We start from the raw sequence: 21213 nt of genomic DNA on the forward strand, positions 1-21213 counted from the left end.
ATCCTCTGAAACAAGTGACCATATTCACATAATTTCTATCCTATCTAATAAAAGAGAAACATGGTAATTAGCCGTACAGCCGCTACCCTTCCCATTGGCTAATCACTGACATATGCAAATTAACTGCCAACCAAGATGGTGGCCAGCAGCCAGGCAGCTGATGCGAACAGGGAGGCTTGCTTGCTCCAGTGACGGAGAAAGCCAGGTTCCCCGCCTGCCTTGCCGGCCTCTCAGCTGCTCTCTAAGAAACATTGTAACAAATATAGAAGCTAAACCAAACCCCAGAAACCTGCTTTAGTCAGCCAGGCTTCAGCCAGCCGGACCGCAACATTGTTTCAAATACAGAGGGTAAACAAAGGCCAGAAACCTGCTTTCAGCAGCCGAGCCTCAGAGCTAAAGCTGGCCCAGAATAAAAAAAAAAAAAAAGAAAAAAAGGAGCGGTTGGGAGCTTCAGTCACCCACCAGCCTGAAAACGGCTCTCAGCCCCTCACCCAGACGGGCCAGGCACCCCAGTGGGGACCCCCACCCTGAAGGGGGCGTGACCAGATGCAAACAGCCATCATCCCCTCATCCAGGCTGGCCAGGCACCCCAGTGGGGACCCCCACCCTGATCCAGGACACCCTTCAGGGCAAACCAGCCAGCCCCCACCCATGCACTAGGCTTCTATCCTATATAGTAAAAGGGTAATATGCCTCCCGGCACTGGGATCAGCGTGACAGGGGGCAGCGCCCAAACCCCCTGATCGCCCTGCAGCTCTGTGTGTGACAGGGTGCGGTGCCCCAATGCCCCCCCCCCCCCATGGGCCCTGCTCTGTGTGTGATGGGGTAGAGCCATAACCTCCCCACCAGCCCTGCCCTGAGTGTGACAGTGGCGGCGCCCCAACCCCCTGATCAGCCCTCTGTGGGTGATAGAGGGCGGTGCCCCAACCCCCTGATCTGCCCTGCTTTGTGTGTGACAGGGGGCGGTGCCCCAACTCCCCTATCGACCCTACTCTGTGAGTGACAGGGGGGAGCTCCCCAACCCCCTGATCACCCTGCGGCTCTGTATGTGACAGGGTGCGGCGCCCCAACCCCCTGATCCGCCCTGCTCTGGGGGTGACAGAGTGCGGTGCCCCAACTCCCCTATTGGCCCTGCTCTGTGAGTGACAGGGGGAGCTCCCCAACCCCCTGATCGCCCTAAGGCTCTGTGTATGACAGGGTACGGAGCCCCAACCCCCCTGATGGGCCCTGCTCTGTGCATGACAGGGGGCAGCGCCCCAACCCTCCAATCGGCCCTACCCTGAGCGTGACTATGGGTGGCATCGCAACCTCCCGATCCGCCCTGCTCTGTGCATGACAGGGGCGGCGCCCCAACTCCCCAATCGGCCCTGCTCTGAGCCTGACCAGGGGCTGCACCTAGGGATTGGGCCTGCCTTCTGCCACCGGGAGCGGGCCTAAGCCAGCAGGTCATTATCTCCCTAGGGGTCCCAGACTGCGAGAGGGCACAGGCTGGGCTGAGGTGCCCGCCCCCCCTCAGAGTGCACAAAATTCGTGCACTTGGGGGGGGGGGTTGTCCCTCAGCCCAGCCTGCACCCTCTCTAATCTGGGACCCCTCAGGGGATATCTGACTCCCTCTCACAATTGGGGACTGCTGACTCCCAACCACTCGCCTGCCTGCCTGCCTGCCTGATCACCTCCTAACCACTCCCCTGCCTGCCAGATCACCCCCTAACCACTCCCCTGCCAACCTGATCACTCCCTAACCACTCCCTTGCCAGCCTGATCACCCCCTAACCACTCCCTTGCCAGCCTGATCACCTCTAAATCACTCCCTTGCCTGCCTGATAGATGCCTAACTGCTCCCTTGCCAGCCCAATCACCCCCAACTGCCCTCCCCTGATGGCCATCTTGTGACCACATGGAGCGGCCATCTTGTGTGAGGGTGTGACAGTCAATTTGCATATTACCTCTTTATTATATAGGATTATTATAGTTGTTCTATTCTAATATTATTATTGTTAATCTTAATATTATTGTTATTGAGCCTAAGTTATAAAGTTTATCATAAATACATTTGTAGAGGGAAAAACAGTGTCCATAGGGTTCGATACTATCCATGGTATCAGGCATCCACTGGACGTCTTGGACTGTATCCCCCTCAGATAAGGTGAACTACTGTATATAAAATACATATACATTCTGACAATTTTAGAGTAAGTGCAATGCTGGCCTTTGAAAAAGTCCCAACTACCTTGCTTAAAATAATTTCCCTATTATTAATGCAATTTATTCATCCCAAAATGTATCTGTATCAATATAATTGTTCTGATCTCAATTTAGTTTTTAATTTTTCATTTTTTAAACTACAAAAGCAAGTTATTACAGGACAACAGACAACAGTTTTCATTTATTGAAAGTCACCAAACAAATCTTTATTGCTCTGCAAGTTGAAGTAACCCCTAGGCCCAAACCTTCTCATGACACTACTCCCCAGTCTTAGGCATCACTGGCAGTTCTATAAAGAGGCTCAGACATCTGTCTGGTGAATATATGGAGCTCTACATTACAAAAGGTGGTTAATTTAACGGAGAGAGAGATTACACATCCCCTAGCATTCTGATCTTCTTAAAAAGCTGTGAAGTTGTTTATTTCATAACTAAGTGCTATTATTCCTAATGGCCAAAGCATTCTCTAGTAACAATTTGGGTGCCCAGAGGTCTTACTAACTCTTTCAGGCCATTATGGCACTATTGAAAACACAAGAGCCTAGAACCTAATTACAGTCCATCAAATGGTCATAGTGCTCTCAAGTGTGAATGAGGCAGGCACAGTGACCAATTTTCTATCAGGGAGTATAGGAATTTGTTTTCAAATGTTATTTTGACTTTTTTTTAGATTTTCACAGTGGCTACTCCAGTTTTAAAAGGTAAAACTTCAAGATTTAAATAATAATGTAGAAATTAAAGAAATACAGCCAGCAACCAGTTTCTTTCTAACTGAAACACGTTCTCTGATGCAATTGCTAATGTTAGTTCAGTCATGTCAAAGTTAAAAACTGGAACTATGATTACAGGATATTACAGTCTCCCAAAGTTTGCACATATGTTCCCTGGGAACAAAGAAGTTATTTCATAACAAATAAAACAACCCTAAAACTTCCTAGCAAAATCATACTTTAAATGTGTCTAAATTAATATAGTATACATACTGAAGACATCTGTCCATAAATAAAAACAGATTTGTTTTAAAAAAGTAGGTACTGACCATGTCAAAAAACAAAACAGCTATTTCTCAAGGTACTGGAAATGAGTAAGAAGAAATTTTTAAATGTCTAAACAAAAATGTATAGAAAATGATTTTTTAAATTCTTTATAAATTTCTGTATTACATACATCAACAGAAAACTACAGTCTTTTTAAAAAAATTTCCAGATAGCTACACTTTCCTACAGGTTTTTAATAATTCCTCCTGTTGATCTACAGATGACAAATGTTTAAACTATTATAAAATCACTCACTCCTTTGTGATAGAAATTTCAATTCCTGCACAGTAATTTAAAGTTACTGTGTTAGATATTTTAAAGTTATTTAAGTAGAAGGTGACCACACACACACACACACACACACACACGACATTCTAATATATACCAATTAAAATAATCTCCAATGCATTTTCTGGAAAATGTACCAGCCAACAATGAAAAAGAAAACCAAAATGGAGGACATGAAAGAATCTAAGAAAGAGTACAACTAATAAGCTAGGAGGGCAATGAAAAAAAAACACCACAATAATAGCTGTGCAGAGGCATCAACAGAACAGCCTATCCAACACTGCTCATTCAATAAATGGTATGATAAACTACATGAATAATATTCACATAAATCCTATAAATGCAATTCAGTGCTTTCCAAGTTTCAGATTCAGGAGTCAAAACATAAAAAAACAGTTATAGGTAAAGAACAGAACCTCAAACATTATTCATTTTGACGCTGTAGAACTAACAGTGTTGCGAAGTGAAGCTAGGTGGTAAGGGGCAGAGAAGTACAGAAACCTCAACGTCCTAGTTCCATCCTGGGCAGCTTTCAGTTACTGTTTTAAATTAATGAAGCAACAAATGTAGCTCAAAGTGTAATATTTAGAATTAAGATAACAAAGAAGAAAAATGGTAACAAAATTGAGAAATGTATAAAGTTAATTTCCTAATCGTCCAAAGCAGCAACTTGAGTCAAGAGGGAAAAGACACAAATTAAGAAATAGAAGTGTTTACAGAAAGGAAGCAAACATTCAAGAGAACTGAAATCACAGGGTGAAGATGTTATGAGCAGTGAGACTGAGGGTGGGAAGTGGAAGGAGAACGTTAGTTTTCATTTTATATAACTTTTTTATTATTCTGAGTTTTTATTTCCAAGTATTATGATTATTTTTATGATTAAAAAATGTCATTAAAAATCCTGTGTTTGTGATTTTAGAAAGTAAATGTGGGCAGGAAACATAAAAAATTTTCAAAGTTTCTTGACTTAATAATAAATATAGTTGATTAATTTTCAAAGATATATAGTAGAGAATGGCACCAAAATTTACTACCTATTAGCTAATATTTATTTAATCAATGAACCCAAATATACATATTTTCCTTTATAATAAAACTAGAGGCCCAATGCACAAAATTCATGCAAGGGGCTCAGCCCTTGCAGCCCTGGCTGTATCGCAGCCCTGCCCATTGGTCATTCTGAAAGGTCGTCCGGAAGGTCGTTCTACTGTCCGGTCAAATTAGCATATCAGCTCTTTATTATATAGGATCATAAGTTGTTGTAAGAGGCATAATCATAAAATTGGTTCCTTTATTTGTTTCTGAGGCTTGTCACCCTGATCAAGGTTCTATTATAAACCTGTAACATCATATAAAATAAGCCATGTGCTTATAATACGTAAGCTCCCCATGAATTATAAGACAGATACCTTTGGAAGATGAATTAACTATTATGAATAAAAAAGGTTATTAAACACTGTAATCAAATCATAACTGGCTTTTTTTAAAACTTTAAAAAATTCCTTCTCTATTTAGGAAGCTTTCAAGCCCTCTAATTACTGAGCATCACTCAGCTCTCATCCTCTCTAATTCCCCTTTGGCAGGTGCTAATGAAAACACAGACAACACAGTAGGCTAAAGAGTGAAGAAAGAAAAATAAGATTAGGATAATTTCTGTCCACTAACACTTCCTTCCTTAAGCAGCAGGACAACAGAAACTCTGTTGTCTGAAATAGTTGAGAGAACAGCTGTATGATGTTTGAAAGATATGATAAATATAAAACAAAACTTGTGATTAAATTAAAAATAAAAGCTGCCACATAGGATCACCTAGAATTCCACAACTCATTTTTTTGGTTGATTTTTCTTTGTTAAATGGCATTTAAGTATATAAAATAAATATCAAAATTATAAATCTTTGTTTTACTATGATTGCAAATATCAAAAAATTTCTATATGTGACACAGCACCAGAGTTAAGTTAGGGTTTTTCAAAATGCTGACACGCTGAGCTCAAAAGGTTCGCCATCACTGCTCTAGTGTATTATAATAACGTGAAGATAAAAGAAATGAGAAGTAAAAAGAAACCACATACATACAGAATTTATTTTACAAAACCTAGATATATGAGAGTACTTAAAATACTACCCAGTGCAAACAATATGCAAATATTCTTAAGTAAATTATTTCCCTCCCTTCCCATACCTTACTCATTCTGGAAATAAACAACAGACACAATGTCAGCATACCATATCAGAGCAAAATATGCCAGTAATTCTCGTCTTTTAATTTTAGGATTTTAAAAATGTATGAAGAATTGTATTTTTCATGATTAAGATAATACATGTGTTGCCTTTTATTAGAATAAAAAAGAGCCTTTTCCTTTCAAAATAACTTGTTTTACTTATTCCAGTTTTCATCTCAAACTAAATAAGCTTCAGTATTTCTGCTTGTCTTTTTGTACAAGAATACACAAAAAGAATTTAGACAATGACTAAAGGCAGTTATCTCCACTCTGGGTACAAACAGGAGTAAAGTGAAAGAGAGCTCAATTCTTTCATTCTAGGCCATAGGGCACTCAAGGAGTAAAGTACTTAGCCTATGTAATCTGATTTCAATACCACTAGTTAGAAATACTACAAACGACTACAGTCATGTATAAATTGCTCTGTATAGTATTGGACAATGGACTTCATAATCAAACAGAAATAAGTTCAAATCATCATTTTCCTATTTACTAGATTTACAACTTGGACAAGTTATTTAAATCCTTTGAGCACCAAAGGGTAAAGGGCATCAAATATATGGTAACAGAAGATATGACTTTGGGTGGTGGGCATACAATGCAATTTACATATATGTATCATAGAACTGTACACTTGAAACCTGTATGATCTTACTAACCAATGTTACCCTGATAAATTTAACAAAAACGAAATGATAATATGTACTAGAACAGGCACCAATGCTTTGGCACATGCTAGGGAGTTTAAAATGTTAAATCACCCAGCCAGTGTTGCTCAATGGTTGAGTGTCGACCTATGAAACAGAAAGTCATGGTTTGATTCCCGGTATGGGGCATGCAGGAAGCAGCCGATCAATAATTCTCTCACATCATTGATATTTCTCTCTCTCTTTCTCTCTCTCTCTCTCTCTCTCTCCCCACCCCCTCCTCTCTGAAATAAAAAAAAAAAAATTAAAAAGATGTTAGCCCTAGCCGGTTTGGCTCAGTGGATAGAGCGTCAGCCTGCGAATCAAAGGGTCCTGGGTTTGATTCTGGTCAAGGGCACGTACGATGGTTGCAGGCTCCTCCCCAGCCTTGGGCCTGGTTGGGCTCATGAAGGAGGCAACCAATCGATGTGTTTCTCTCACATCAATGTTTCTCTCTGTTTTTTCCTCTCTCTCCCACTCTCCTAAAAATCAATGGAAAAATATCCTTGGGTGAGGATTAACGAAAAACAAAACAAAACAAAAATGTTAAATCACATCTCCAACTGTACTATGCTAATGGCTAGTTTATTCCACCTAAAGACTAGTTTCATTCAGGTTCTCAGATCTCCAGTTTAAAGCAGCATCCTTTAGTAGTCTTTCATGACTTCAGTGTGCCACTTCACAACTGATTTGTTTTGGAAGACGTTGCACCATTTGATTATCAGTTCTCATTTGAAGAGCAGTTAATGTATTAAAATATTTTTAAACTGGACATTTATTTACTATTCTTATATATGCATGTACTAGTATAAGAAACATGATAATAAAGAAATCAGGGTAAAATAATGAGACAGACAAAATACATATGGTTTATAGACTCATGTCTCCTCTTTTAAGTGTAGTTCCATGTTTTTGTTGTTGTTTGTTTCTTTTTATGTTTTCATTGGTTTCAGAAAGAGGAAGGGAGAGAGAGAGATAGAAACATCAATGATGAGAGTGATTCATTGATCAGCTGCCACCTACTGGGGACCAAGCCCGAAATCTGGGCATTTGCTCTAACCAGAAATCAAATCATGACCTCCTGGATCATAGGCCAATGCTCAACCACTAAGCCACACTGGCCGAATTGTAGTTCCATGTTTTAGTTTTGACCCTGAGGTTACATGAAATCACCCTATCAGATCCCTTCCTTTCTCAATTATATGCAAAAATAGCATAAAATTTCTTTTTGCTGTTCCATGTGCAAAAAAAAAGGTTTTAAATGCACATAAGTTAAGGGAAGTTAACATACAAATATTAAGTTTCAGTCAAATCAGAAAGAATAAAGTTTCCAGCTGAGATAAGAGGTGAAGTCTAGAAGAAACCAGGATCTTAAATGAGGATGAAACTGAAAGCAAAAAGGCTAGAAAAATAGAGGAAAAAAGTGGTCAAAGAATAATAATAGTGGCGTATAGTCAACCCCTGTATGTGACAGCCAGATGTTTTAAGTAAATCATCTCTGTTAACAACCTCACAAGTAGGTGCTTTAATCTCCACAGATCAGCAAACTGAAATTCGGAAAGGCTGAATGATCTACCCAGTCACTCAGACAGAAAGCAGCACAGCCATAACTTAAACTGAAGTCTGACTCCAAAGAAAGTCAGTTCTTCATTACAGCAAGCAATTTCTGGAACTCAAATTTCTGGGACATCAAAATTTTGTCAGAGGGCAGTTATCTTTCCCTTCATTTGTACAGGACAGAACAAAAACCAGGTGTAGAAACAACTTGTGTTCTTGATAAGCAGTTTTTCCCATTACTCAAAGGAACAAAAGAGAGATTTAAGAAAGAAAAAAAAAAGGCAGGGAGGAAAGGAAGAGAGTAGGAAGGGAACCCACGGAATGTACTTTCTTAGTGTGAAGTATCATTTGTCTGTCTACATCCTTTTTTCTCTCTGTTCCTCCAAGCAATATGATACAACTCAGACACAATCACAGTCGAATGCTCTTGAAATTCAATGGAGAATAAATAAAAAACAAAACATATAAATTTAACTCCCAAATACCTACAGTGTGTTTTACAAAGTCCCTTTTAAATTCTAAGAATTCCTGATTTATTTCTGTTTCTGCAAAGTTATAGACTTACCATGAAACTTTGAGGCTTCTGGATCTTTCACATTGATAGCAATTAATTTCCAATCTGTTTCACCCTGATCAATAAGAGCCAAAATCCCAAGGATCTTCACACAAATAACCTCTCCACGAGAAAGAACCTTTAAAGAGAAAAGAAACTGAGCATTTGCAAAGCTTTAGAGAAGTTTACTCATATCTCATAAAAACTCATGAAAGATGAAAAGCACTATAAACTAAAATTTAATAAAGGTTTAATAATTTAAAATAATGTAAAAACAGTCATAAAGCCTTTTATGAAATGCCTGTTAAAATTAAGTATCTGGCCAAAACCGGTTTGGCTCGGTGGATAGAGCGTCGGCCTGCGGACTGAAAGGTCCCAGGTTCGATTCCGGTCAAGGGCATGTACCTGGATTGCGGGCACATCCCCAGTAGGAGGTGTGCAGGAGGCAGCTGATCGATGTTTCTCTCATCGATGTTTCTAACTCTCTATCCCTCTCCCCTCCTCTCTGTAAAAAAATCAATAAAATATATTTAAAAAAAAAAAAATTAAGTATCTGGATTCCTTTTTAGAAATTGAAGTTATTTATAGATCTTGAAATTTAATGTACTAAGCCTAGAAACTCACACTAAGCAGAGAATAAACCCATGTATATCATTACATACTATAATCCTGACTTCTGCTACTTGGAGGTAAAAAGAGACCTGAGAATCCTTTTAAATTGTTTCACAGTACCTTTTTTGCAAAGCACATTTTTCAGTTACTATTGAAAAGTAAATTTTTAACATGTTAGACTATAACCTTAAGACTATAATGGATGACAATGAAAGAACTATTAGTACTTCAAAGATACTGACGAAACAGTCTTAGTAAAGTGTTTTTAAAAGGTTTAAAGAGAAACCAAGAAATAGCATGTTGTTTAAGCAGATGTTTCATGTGCTAAAAAAAATTTATTTCAGTGGTTCCGTTAAATTGTCTATGCCACGTTTATATGCATGCATTCTTCCTATATCCTTTTCTTTTTAAAAGTTTAGTCAGCCATAGAATTTCACTGAAAGCTGAAATTTGAACACATGTTTCAGAATTCCTTCATGATTCAAAATGCAGCTTTACATCTGGAAAGAAAGGTATGCAAAAGAAGGTCACTTCTGTGTCTTGAAATTATTTGAGAGAAAAACACTAGACCTTAAACCATAAAGTCAAATAAATCCTTTTAGAACATTTGCAAAATAAATCTAAATCTTAATATAAATCTGTATGAAGTTGTAATTAGTTTCGTAACAGATTGGTGAGACTGCATAAACTGAACTGAAATCTCATTTTGGGGGGAATATTCACAAATATATTAACCAGACTCTTACATGTTTAGACTCCATTCAGTACCCAGCACCATATCAGATACTACATATATACACAGAAAGGATCCCTGTTCTCAAAGGTTATGATCTTGTTGGGAGACCTATGCACCTCACACCAGAAGACCTGTTCAAAATTATCATCTATAATAATAAAAGCGTAATATGCTAATTAGACTGGATGGCCAAACAGTGGATGACCTTCCGGACGACCTTCTGGACAAAGCCGGGGCTGCAAGGGCCAAGGCAGCCAGGGCTGCGAGGGCCGAGCCCCTTAAACAAATTTCATGCATCGGGCCTCTAGTATCACATAATCACCAATGAAAAGGCTGGCTACAGCCCTAATTGGTTTGGCTCAGCGGATGGAGCGTAGGCCTGCGGACTGAAGGGTCCCAGGTTTGATTCCAGTCAGGGGCATGTACCTTGGTTGTGGGCACATCCCCAGTGGGGGGTGTGCAGGAGGCAGCTGATTGATGTTTCTCTCTCATCGATGTTTCTGACTCTCTATCCCTCTCCCTTCCTCTCTGTAAAAAATCAATAAAATATATTTTTTTAAAAAAGAAAAGGCTGGCTACATTGTTTAACAAAGTGACAAACTAGATAACTGGTTCTCAACCACGGGCAATTTTGCCCCCTAGAGGACATCTGGCAATGTCTGGAGATGTTTTTGGCTATCAACGGGGAAGGTATTATTAGCACCTAGTGGGAAGAGGCCAGGAATACTGCAGAACAGTCCCCTGTAATAGAATTATCCACCCAAAATGTCAACATTAAACCAGAAGTATAAATTCATTTGACCATTTATAATCAATACTACATTTCCACAAAAAAATAACAAGTCAATGTTTTTCAGTAATGATGTATCAAACACCTATATATACTAAGCTTTCTATGTAAAATGTAAAATTATGCTTTCAAGATTAATTACATATGCCTTATTAAAAACCACTCATGTATATTTGAAACCTTTAATTTTATTCTGCATATTTAGTAACTTTGGCACGTTTATTAAAAAAACCTCTACATCAAGTTTTCTTAAAGTGATTCCTTTGTTTTGTCAATAACAAATTACTGTTACTAAGTCAAATCATTTTCATATGAGTTCTCTCAGTTACTAATCTCAATAATCGCATGCTCATTTACACATTTTTACATAAAATTTAAAAATTTTAAGTGAAAATAAGGTACTTCTATTTCATCTTTAAACACCCACTTAATATCTGCATAAGAATTTAAATTAACATAATTTGCACTTGCTATGAACTGAATGGCCCCAGGGATTATGCCCTCAGAATAAGAGTTTTCTAATACATAAAACATTCCATCAATGTAATGTTATTTAATTTATTAACTCTCACTTATCAGGAAATAGGGCATGTGAAAGTGACTAAAGTACATAGCATAGGGTCTGAAACATAAGAAGTACTCATTAAAATACTTACATTCTTCCTTCCTTCAAATCTATTAATTTTAGACACACTTTATTACCCCTCTGGGGAGTAAATGTCTGAAAGATAAATTCCTAAAGTATAGCTTACTTTTTAAAGAAAGCTAACAATCTGCTATAGTTCTGCTGGAGATACAGAAACCATAGACACATAGACACACACAAACACAAACACACACACACACACACACACACACACACACACACACAGGAACTCTAGCCCCTTTGTCCCTATCTGTACATAAAACCAGAAATACAAGTTGGATGGAAATCTCTCCTGCAAGAAAGGAGTAAGACAGAGAGAGAAGAAAAAGAAGGGGGGGGTAGAGAGGATTTGGAGAAGAGGGGGGAAAAAAAGTGGAAGAACATAAGGAGAAGAAGCAAAAGAAGAAAGAGAAATCTGAGAGGATGATGAAGACGAGGAGGAATACGAAAGGAGAATGAGGAAGAAGAAAAAGAAAACGAGAGAAACAAAGTAATTATGGTAAATATAATGAAAAAGAATCAGAGAAAACTGTTTCCTAAACAATAATCTAGAAGCCTAAAATTGCCAATAGGCGTTACCAGAGATAACTAATTTAACCTTAACTAAAAGAATAAGATTCAAGTAAAAGTTCAGTGTGGTATTTCTTAACTTACGCATATGCTACCTGCCAAGCACTGTGCTGTACACTGCTATGCTGAGTCCCATCCTCACAGAGCTAGCTCTCACCTCATTGAGGAGGCAATTAAACAAACAACAGACCACAGTTAGTACTAAGGGAGTACATAACAAAGACCAAGTATTTTAGTTGGGGGGTGGAGGGCAATAAAGGAAGGCTTCTGAGAGAATGCATATTTTAGCTGAGATCTGAAGGATGAGCAGGGGAGGTGAAAAGAAGAAAAAAGGGGGGCAGGGGGACTAACAAAGTGAAGAAGGAAAGAGGTTCCATTCTCTATAGAGGGAATAGTTTGTGCAAAGGCCTGGACATCAGGGAGAGCACTACAGGAAGTGAAAGATGGGTGCAGCTGGAGGGTGGTCTGCAGACGGGGAGTGCCAGGAGAGGAAGCCAGGTGCTAAAGAAGAGCAAAGCAGGAGGCGTCTGGAATAAATGATGGTAGGAAAAGAAGGCTCAGAGAGAAAACTGGTCACTAGCAGGAATAATTGAGAAAAAATACAGGACTTGACAAAGCTAGCTGCAGTGAGAATAAAAAGAAGTAGAGTTAAAGGCTATCTGGAATACAGAATTTATATTTCATGACTAATGGATGAAGGAAAGCAAAGAATGAGCAAGGATGACTCCTCAATTTGGGGGACTAAAAATACTGAGAGGAGTTACAGGAGAAGAGGGAAGAATGAACTGTTTGGACACAGTGAGTTTGAGATGTGGGGGAGACATCCCAAGGGCAGAAGCAGGCAGCTGACTATACAGGTCTGAGCTGGAGATACTAATTTGAGAGTAAAACTAGGAGTGCTTGGGATGGGACCGCCAAGGGAGTTCCTAACTGGGACAGGGACTCAACCCTCAAGCTAACCAATCCTTAAGGAACAGGCAGAAGAAAAGGAGCTTGCAAAAGAAACCAATAAGGAACCAGAATTAGAGACTATCCAAGCGATTATGACACAATCAAAGTAAAGTGAAGAGACTGTCTCAGGAAGAAAGACAAGGTTAACAGTAACAAGTTAGACGTGTGGACGAAAAAGGAGCCACACATTAAAACTGACAAGCTCAGGGGAGGTCCGCATGGCAGGCCTGACAAACTCGGAGACCTAAAGAGACACCACAGGATGGTCTGAAATAAAAGCTTCCTAAGCAAAATCAAGTCTTGGTGAGTAGTCTCTTGTACCAGGCTGGTATCTTCCTTGACAAAGGTCAATCTTTACCTTAAATGAGCCGGTCTATTGTTTTTTAACATCTGCCATAGCAAACCTTTGGAATGTCAGAGTAATTTCTTTTTTCCAGACCCTTCAGGGCACAATCACTGAACCAAAGCAGAGACCACAGAACTTCTCATTGTTATTGTTATCTTGTTAATTGTTGACTATTAACTATCCTATACCCACCAATAGAAAAGAAGTGTGTGTCTATCCCTTTTACTTTTTATCCAATCCCAGAGATCCACCCCAGCCCCTAGCTTTGCTTTCTCCTGCCTCCCTAATCTATCTATCATCAATGAATTTCATGTAACTCCTTCACATCTCTTTTAATTGTAATGTATAAAACAGGTTTACAACTGCCATTCTCTGGAGCATTTTCTCAATCCATTGTCATCAGTTTGGCTCAAATAAACTCAAAATTCGTATAAGTTTGGACATTTCTTACGTCAACATGAAATAGGCCTCTTGGATTTGGCTAAAAGAATTACCAGGGCCAAACCGGTTTGGCTCAGTGGATAGAGCGTCGGCCTGCGGACTGAAAGGTCCCAGGTTCGATTCCGGTCAAGGGCATGTACCTGGGTTGCGGGAACATCCCCAGTGGGGGATTTGCAGGAGGCAGCTGGTCGATGTTTCTCTCTCATCGATGTTTCTAACTCTCTATCCCTCTCCCTTCCTCTCTGTAAAAAAATCAATAAAATATATATTTTTTTAAAAATTGTTTAAAAAAAAAAAGAATTACCAGGGACCTTAGTGAGAACAGTTTCATTGAAATAATGGCAGGATGAAAACAATTCTGAAATAGGTTGAAGATTAAGTGGGAAACTCTTTACTAGCCTTCGTGCGAAAGGAAAGAAGATAGGAAACATATTGAAGGAAGACAATAAAGAAAGATAAGTTATAAATACAGGACAAAATATAGAAAAATACTGTCACTCAGTATTGCACTGGACTTGGACAAGAAAAGGCAACTCTCCCAGTCCCAGACGAAAGGGAGAAACAATGTTTGCAGGCACAGGTAGTATGGCAGGCTAGGGGGGGGAAAGGTGAGGGAATTCTCACTGTTGGTTTCTCTGAGCTCGACAAGATTAAAGACAAGACACTTTGCTGGGAATGAGAACAAAGTGCAAGGAGTTGAATGTCTATATAAGTAACAATTATTAGCAATAAATGCAGTAGAGAATAGAAAAAAGATCTGACCAAGGACTCACAGAATTCCATGGGTAGCAGCAACCTTGACACTGTAGGCCTTGCTTCCCTAGGACTTGGCAACCTGGAAGCAGGCACACACAAAAAGAGAGCCCGTGGCTTTCATCGGTTTTGAATTTCCTGTCTGGATAATGGGCAAGGAAGCCGAGGACAGGACTTAGCAAAATGTTTCTGTAAAAGCTCAGGCAGTAAATACTTTAGACTTTGCACATTATGTGGTCTCTGCTACCATTCCTCAGACAGTGCGTAAATGAGGGGGTGTAGTTGTGTACTTTATAAAAACAGGTGGTGAGCGAGATTTGACCCCCTACTGGGCTATAGTGTACCAATCCCCAGTTTAAGAGAAGGAAGTAAATATACAAAAAGGTACTGATACCAGAGCGATCGATGGGCTAGAACTTTGAAGAACTGGTGGCTTCCAAAGAGAACTGAAATTTTATGGCATGAATAAACCAGACCCCATTAGAATAACAGTCTATACAACCAACCTTTGAGCCTATTTCACAGACATCAATAGGATCATTATCTCCACAGCAGTCTGTGCTCCTATCGTTTCTGTGGGGATCTTCCCAAGTCTAAAAGAAGGGGAGAGGGGGAGAGAAGCAGAAAAATAGGTTAATACTCACTATAATGTACTTTAACCTTTCCACACAGTCATGATGTCCTATAGACAACCACAGTCCAAAGGAAAATTCTCAGAAATTACACAGGCTCGATGCCAACATGCCAGTACATCCTCAAGCACAATAATACTTAAAGCCTATTTATAGTATTTCTTCCCCTCGGTCTTTCATTTGTTTGTATAATCACATCTGAAAGTGGGTGGTATTTCCAAACATAATCTTCCAAGTTCTGTCAGTGTCTCAATCCATGTTCGCATTTAGAGTTTCAGCGCGGATGTTCCCACTGTCTACGCCCTGTTCCCACTGACTGCCCGAACCGCTGCTTCCGTCGCTCACTGCTCCTCTGACAAGGAACCAGCACTGGGCCTGCCTTTCTGTGTTTGAAAACCATCTATGAAGATTAGCCAATACAAACACTGTGCTCTGGTCCTTAGGTCTCTTTAAAACATCACTGCCCTGTACAGAGCTGTACATGTAGGTGCTTCTTGAAAACTCCTTCCTGATTAAGCAGGATTCTTGTCACCAAGTCAAAGGAAGCAGGACCTCCTCAGTTACCTGTTCTTTACAGCTTCAACTGGGAGCCAGAGCCTCTACCAGCAGTGTCACTATTAGCAGCTAACATCAGCAGGCAACAGCGTCATCATCGAGACAACATGACTGAGAACTCACTATGGGGATAAGCACTTGGCTTTGACCAACTTATTCAAAATTCTCAATCACCTTGTGGGGTAGGTGGTAGAATGACAGAGGTGAACAAATAGACCTAGAGCAATGTGGTCGCTGGTTCCAGGTTACAAAGCTACTAAGTGGTACTACATGACACCTGGGGTCAAGGAACCAAATCTACACTAATAAAAGAGAAACATGGTAATTGGCGTACGACCGCTACCCTTCCCATTGGCTAATCAGCATATCCTTATGCAAATTAACTGTCAGCCAAGATGGCGGCAGGCAGCCAGGCAGCTGGAAGAGAACATGAGGCTTGCTTGCTCCAGGGACTGTAGACTCCAACGTTCCCCGCCTGCCTTGCAGGCCTCTGAGCTGGCAGTTTGAAACATTCTAACAAATATAGGCCAGGATCTCAGAGCTGAAGTTATACATTGTTTCGATTATAGAACCGAAACAAACCAGATACCTGCTCTCAGAGCTAGAGCCAGAGCTAAAGCTGGCCCAGAATAAAATTAAAAAAAGGAGCCGTTGGGAGCTTTAATCAACAACCGCCAGCCTGAAAGAAGCCCTCAGCCCCTCACCCAGACTGGCCAGGCACCCCAGTGGGGACCCCCACCCTGAAGGGTATGTGACCAGCTGCAAACAGCCATCATCCCCTCATCCAGGCTGGCCAGGCACCCCAGTGGGGACCCCACCCTGATCCAGGACACCCTTCAGGGCAAACCAGCCGGCTGCCAGGCCTCTATCCTATATAGTAAAAGGGTAATATGCCTCCCAGCACCGGGATCAGCGGAGCAGTGAGGCCTCCTGGCACCGGATCAGCATGACAGGGGGCAGCGCCCAAACCCCCTGATCGCCCTGTGGCTCTGTGTGTGACAGGGTGCGGCGTCCCAACCCCCTGATCAGCCCTGTTCTGTGTGTGACAGGGTGCGGCGTCCCAACCCCCTGATCAGCCCTGCTCTGTGCGTGACAGAGTGCGGCGCCCAAACCCCCTGATCAGCCCTGCTCTGTGTGTGACAGGGTGTGGCGCCCCAACACCCACTCCCCCCACGGGCCCTGCTCTGTGTGTGACAGGGTAGAGCCATAACCTCCCCATCGGCCCTGCCCTGAGTGTGACAGTGGCTGCGCCCCAACCCCCTGATCGGCCCTGCTCTGTGTGTGACAGGGTGCGGCGCCCCAACTCCCCCCCCCGCCCCACGGGCCCTGCTCTGTGTGACAGGGTAGAACCATAACCTCCCTATCGGCCCTGCCCTGAGTGTGACAGTGGCGGCGCCCCAACCCCCTGATCGGCCCTGCTCTGTGGGTGATAGAGGGTGGCGTCCCAACCACCTGATCCGCCCTGCTGTGTGTGTGACAGGGGGCGGTGCCCCAACTCCCCTATCGGCCCTACTCTGTGAGTGACAGAAGGGAGCTCCTCAACCCCCTGATGGTCCCTGCTCTGTGTGTGACAGGGTATGGAGCCCCAACCCTCCTGATGGGCCCTGCTCTGTGCGTGACAGGGGGCAACGCCCCAACTCCCCAATGGGCCCTGCTCTGAGCCCGACCAGGGGCTGCATCCAGGGATTGGGCCTGTCCTCTGCCACCCGGGAGCAGGCCTAAGCCAGCAGGTCATTGTCTCCCGAGGGGTCCCAGACTGGGAGAGGGCACAGGATGGGCTGAGGAACCCCCTTTCCCCCCGAGTGCACAAATTTTTGTGCACCGGGCCTCTAGTTTATAATAAAGGTCAAAATAATAAACACAACAATCATATATTAAGATGGAAGAAATCTTGAATTTAGTGATTCTAGTCCTTGAACATCATCCAGATGGGTCCTCTAAGTATTCATTCAGAAAGATCGGGGGAAGACAAAAATGACTTTTGTTCAGGCCAAACTCAGGTCTGAGGAAGGCATTATTGCTAGTGTGGAAGAAGGTACTAGGTGAAACAGCTAGACAGCTGACGGTCTGAAATAATGATGGCACTCTGATGAATCACAAGCTAAGTGGAGAGACTGCTACTTACACAGTGTTCTGCTGCTTAAACGTTCTTGCAAGCACGGTTGGCTTGGTAACTGCTTGAACAAAATCATGCTGTTACAAGATAAATCCTAAGAGAATAGCAAAAACCCACACACATGTATGAAACAAATGCAACTGACACAATGCATTAATTTATTCATTCCACAAATATTTATTGACTAGAGGCCCGGTGCACAAAAATTTGTGCACTCGGGGGGCTGGGGGAGGGGGGTCCCCCAGACCGGCCTGTGCCCTCTCCCAGTCTGGGACTCCTCGGGAGATAAGGACCTGCTGGCTTAGGCCTGCTCCCGGGTGGCACAGGGCATGCCCAATCCCTAAGTGCAGCCCCTGGTCAGGCTCAGAGCAGGGCCAATTGGGGAGTTGGGGTGCCGCCCCCTGTCATGCACAGAGCAGGGAGGATTGGGAGGTTGCGATGCCACCCTCAGTCACGCTCAGGGTAGGGCCGATTGGGGGGTTGGGGCACCGCCCCCGTCACACTCAAGGCAGGGTCGATGGGGAGGTTGCCACCCCGTCATGCACCGAGTAGGGCCGATCAGGGGGTTGGGGCACTGCCCCCTGTCACTCACAGAGCAGGGCCCATCAGGGGGGTTGGGGCTCCGTACCTTGTCACACACAGAGCAGGGCCAATCAGGGGGCTGAGGAGCTCCCCCCTGTCACTCACAGAGTAGGGCAGATAGGGGAGTTGGGGCACCACCCCCTGTCACACACAGAGCAGGGCGGATCAGGGGGTTGGGGCACTGCACCCTGTCACACTCAGGGCAGGGCCAATGGGGAGGTTATGGCTCTACCCTGTCACACACACAGCAAGGCCCGTGGAGGGGGGTTGGGGCGCCACCCTCTATCACCCACAAAGCAGGGCCAATCAGGGGGTTGGGGCGCCACCACTGTCACACTCGGGGCAGGGCCGATGGAGAGGTTATGGCTCTACCCTGTCACACACAGAGCAGGGCCGATCAGGGGGTTGGGGAGCTCCCCCCTGTCAAACACAGAGCCACAGGGCATCAGGGGGTTGGGAGCTCCCCCCTATCAGGCACAGAGCAGGGCTGATCAGGGAGTTGGGGTGCCTTCCCCTGTCACGAACAAAGCAGGGCGGATAGGGAGGTTGTGGCCCCGCCCCCTGTCACACACAGAGCCACAGGGTGATCAGGGGGTTTGGGCGCTGCCCCCTGTCATGCTGATCCCGGTGCCGGGAGGCATATTACCCTTTTACTATATAGGATAGCGGCCTGGTGCATGGGTAGGGGCTGGCTGGTTTGCCCTGAAGGGTGTCCTGGATCAGGGTAGGGGTTCCCACTGGGGTGCCTGGCCAATCTGGGTGAGGGGCTGAGGGCTGTTTTCCGCGTGGCGAGTGACTGGAGCTCCCAACGGCTCCTTGTTTTCTTTTTTTTTTTTTTATTCTGGGCCAGCTTTAGCTCTGAGGCCTCGCTGCTGAAAACATCGATACAAAGTTTCGGTCAGCTGGGTTTCAGTCCAGCTGGTTTCTGGTGTTTTGTTTACCTTCTTATTTGCAACATAGTACATAGTTGGCTTAGAGTTGCAACTGAGAGGCCGCAGCAGCAGGCGGGGAACGTTGGATTCCGCAGTCACTGAAGCAAGCAAGCTTCCCTGCTCGCTTCAGTGCCTGGCTGCCAGCCGCCATCTTGGCTGACAGTTAATTTGCATATCCTCACTGATTAGCCAATGAAAAGGGTAGCGGTCGTACGCTAATTACCATGTTTCTCTTTTATTAGTGTAGATTGCCTACTATGCTCCAAGCACTAAGCTGGGCAGTTGGGAGACATCAATGAACAAAACAGATAGAATCCTTCATGAAGTCTGCATTCTAGCTGGAAGAATTAACAATAAACACAAATAACTAAATTACATAGCATAGTAGATGTTGGTAGGTGTTATGGAAAAGGGAAAGAAATGAAGTATGGAAGATGGAATGAGAGTACAGGAGGCAGAGTTAAAGCTGTAAAGGATGTGCAGGGCAGACATCAGGAAGAAAATGACTCCTGAGCAATCATGTAAGGGGCAGGCCATGTGCACATCTGGGAAAGAGTGAATGTGCAGGCCTGAGGCAGGAGCATGCCTGATGTACCAGAGGATTGTGAGATGGTCACTGTGGCAGTGATGGAGCAGGAGAAGGATGAGGGGAAGTTGGAGATGAGACCAAAAATGCAAATGGAGTCCTGGCCAGTGTGGCTTAGTTGACTCAACATCATTCCATGCACTGAAAGGTTACCGGTTTGATTCCCAATCAGGGCACATGCCCAGGTTGCAGGTTCAAGCCCCAGTTAGGGTATGTAAAGGAGGCAACCAATCGATGTTTCTCTCACATTGATGTTTCTCTCTCTCTCTCTCTCTCTCTCTCTCTCTCTCTCTAATATCAATAAAAACATATTTTAAAAAAATGTAAATGGGACCAGGGGCTGGCTTCCATATTAACAGGCTCATTCTGTCTTGATATGTACAAGGAAGCTATTTATCCTTTCCCATAAAACAACTGACCTAATTTCTACTTTTTATAAACATTAATTTATTTCGGGGGGCTTGTTTTTGGTAAATAACTTCTATGCAATCTGTAGTATATTCTTTTGCTGAAGACTAACACACACATTCATACACACATATATACACACACACTCCAAGATCAGTTTGAGTTTAAAAAGATAGCAAAAATCTCTGGTTAAAAATGGCAGTTTGTTTTAGGTTTGTTTGTTCATTTATTTGTTTACTAGAGGCCCGATGCATGAAATTCGTGCATGGGGGCGGGGGGCGGGGGGCGGGGAGCCCATAGCCGGGCCTGCAATGATGCCCGCATCCCTCACCAGGGACTCCGGCCCAAGGCCCCTCCCCTCCCTTCCTTTGGTGTGGACGCTGCCTTGCATCACAGTGAGCACAGCGTTCCTCGCCGTGGACTCTGGCCCAAAGCCCCTGCCCTCCCTTTCCTCCACCCGGCCAGAGTGCAAACACTGGGCTCGCGTCGCTATAAGCCCAGCATTCCTTGCCGCAGCTCCAGCCCAAGGCCCCTCTCCTTCCCTCCCTCCACCCGGCCAGGGCTCGGACTCTGGCCCGAGGCCCTTCCCCTCCCCTCCTTCGGCCCGAACACTAGGCTCACGTCACTGCAAGCCCAGGGTCCCTTGCTGTGGACTCCGGCCAGAGACCCCTCCTCTTCCCTCCCTCAACACAGCCAAGCAGGATGCTGAGCTCACATTGCCCGGCTTCTGGGTCTTCCAGGGCTGGCCTGCCCTGGATAGTGGCGCACTGGTGGCGCACGCTGTCCTGTCCTGCCTGTAGTATGCAAATTGAGCGCCATCTTTGTTGGCGGTTAATTTGCATAACGTGCTGATTAGCCAATGGGAGGCATAGCGAAGGTATGGTCAATTACCATCTTTGTCTATTTGATAGGATTTCTTGTATTGTAATTCACATGAGTGAAATCATAGTTTTTAGCCTTTTCTGTCTGAGGTATTTCACTTAGCATACTACCTTCAAGATATTGTTGC

At 43.4% G+C, this 21213-nt stretch overlaps 1 protein-coding gene across 2 annotated transcripts in view; it reads right to left on the reverse strand.

Annotated features, from left to right (window-relative positions):
• Positions 1-21213, reverse strand: part of PPA2 (inorganic pyrophosphatase 2) — an 87719-nt gene that overhangs the window by 35197 nt on the left and 31309 nt on the right. For both annotated transcript variants that reach the window (XM_070433256.1, XM_070433254.1), the window contains 2 exons: positions 14900-14986; positions 8561-8687 (listed from right to left, as the gene is read on the reverse strand). In XM_070433256.1, coding sequence (XP_070289357.1) covers positions 8561-8687; positions 14900-14986 — 214 coding nt within the window. The remainder of the gene's footprint in view (positions 1-8560; positions 8688-14899; positions 14987-21213) is intronic.

The sequence above is a fragment of the Myotis yumanensis genome, unplaced genomic scaffold (assembly GCF_028538775.1).
Source record: "Myotis yumanensis isolate MYYU_CA2020_CCGP unplaced genomic scaffold, mMyoYum1.0.hap1 SCAF_1, whole genome shotgun sequence".
In the NCBI taxonomy this organism is placed as follows: Eukaryota; Metazoa; Chordata; class Mammalia; order Chiroptera; family Vespertilionidae; genus Myotis; species Myotis yumanensis.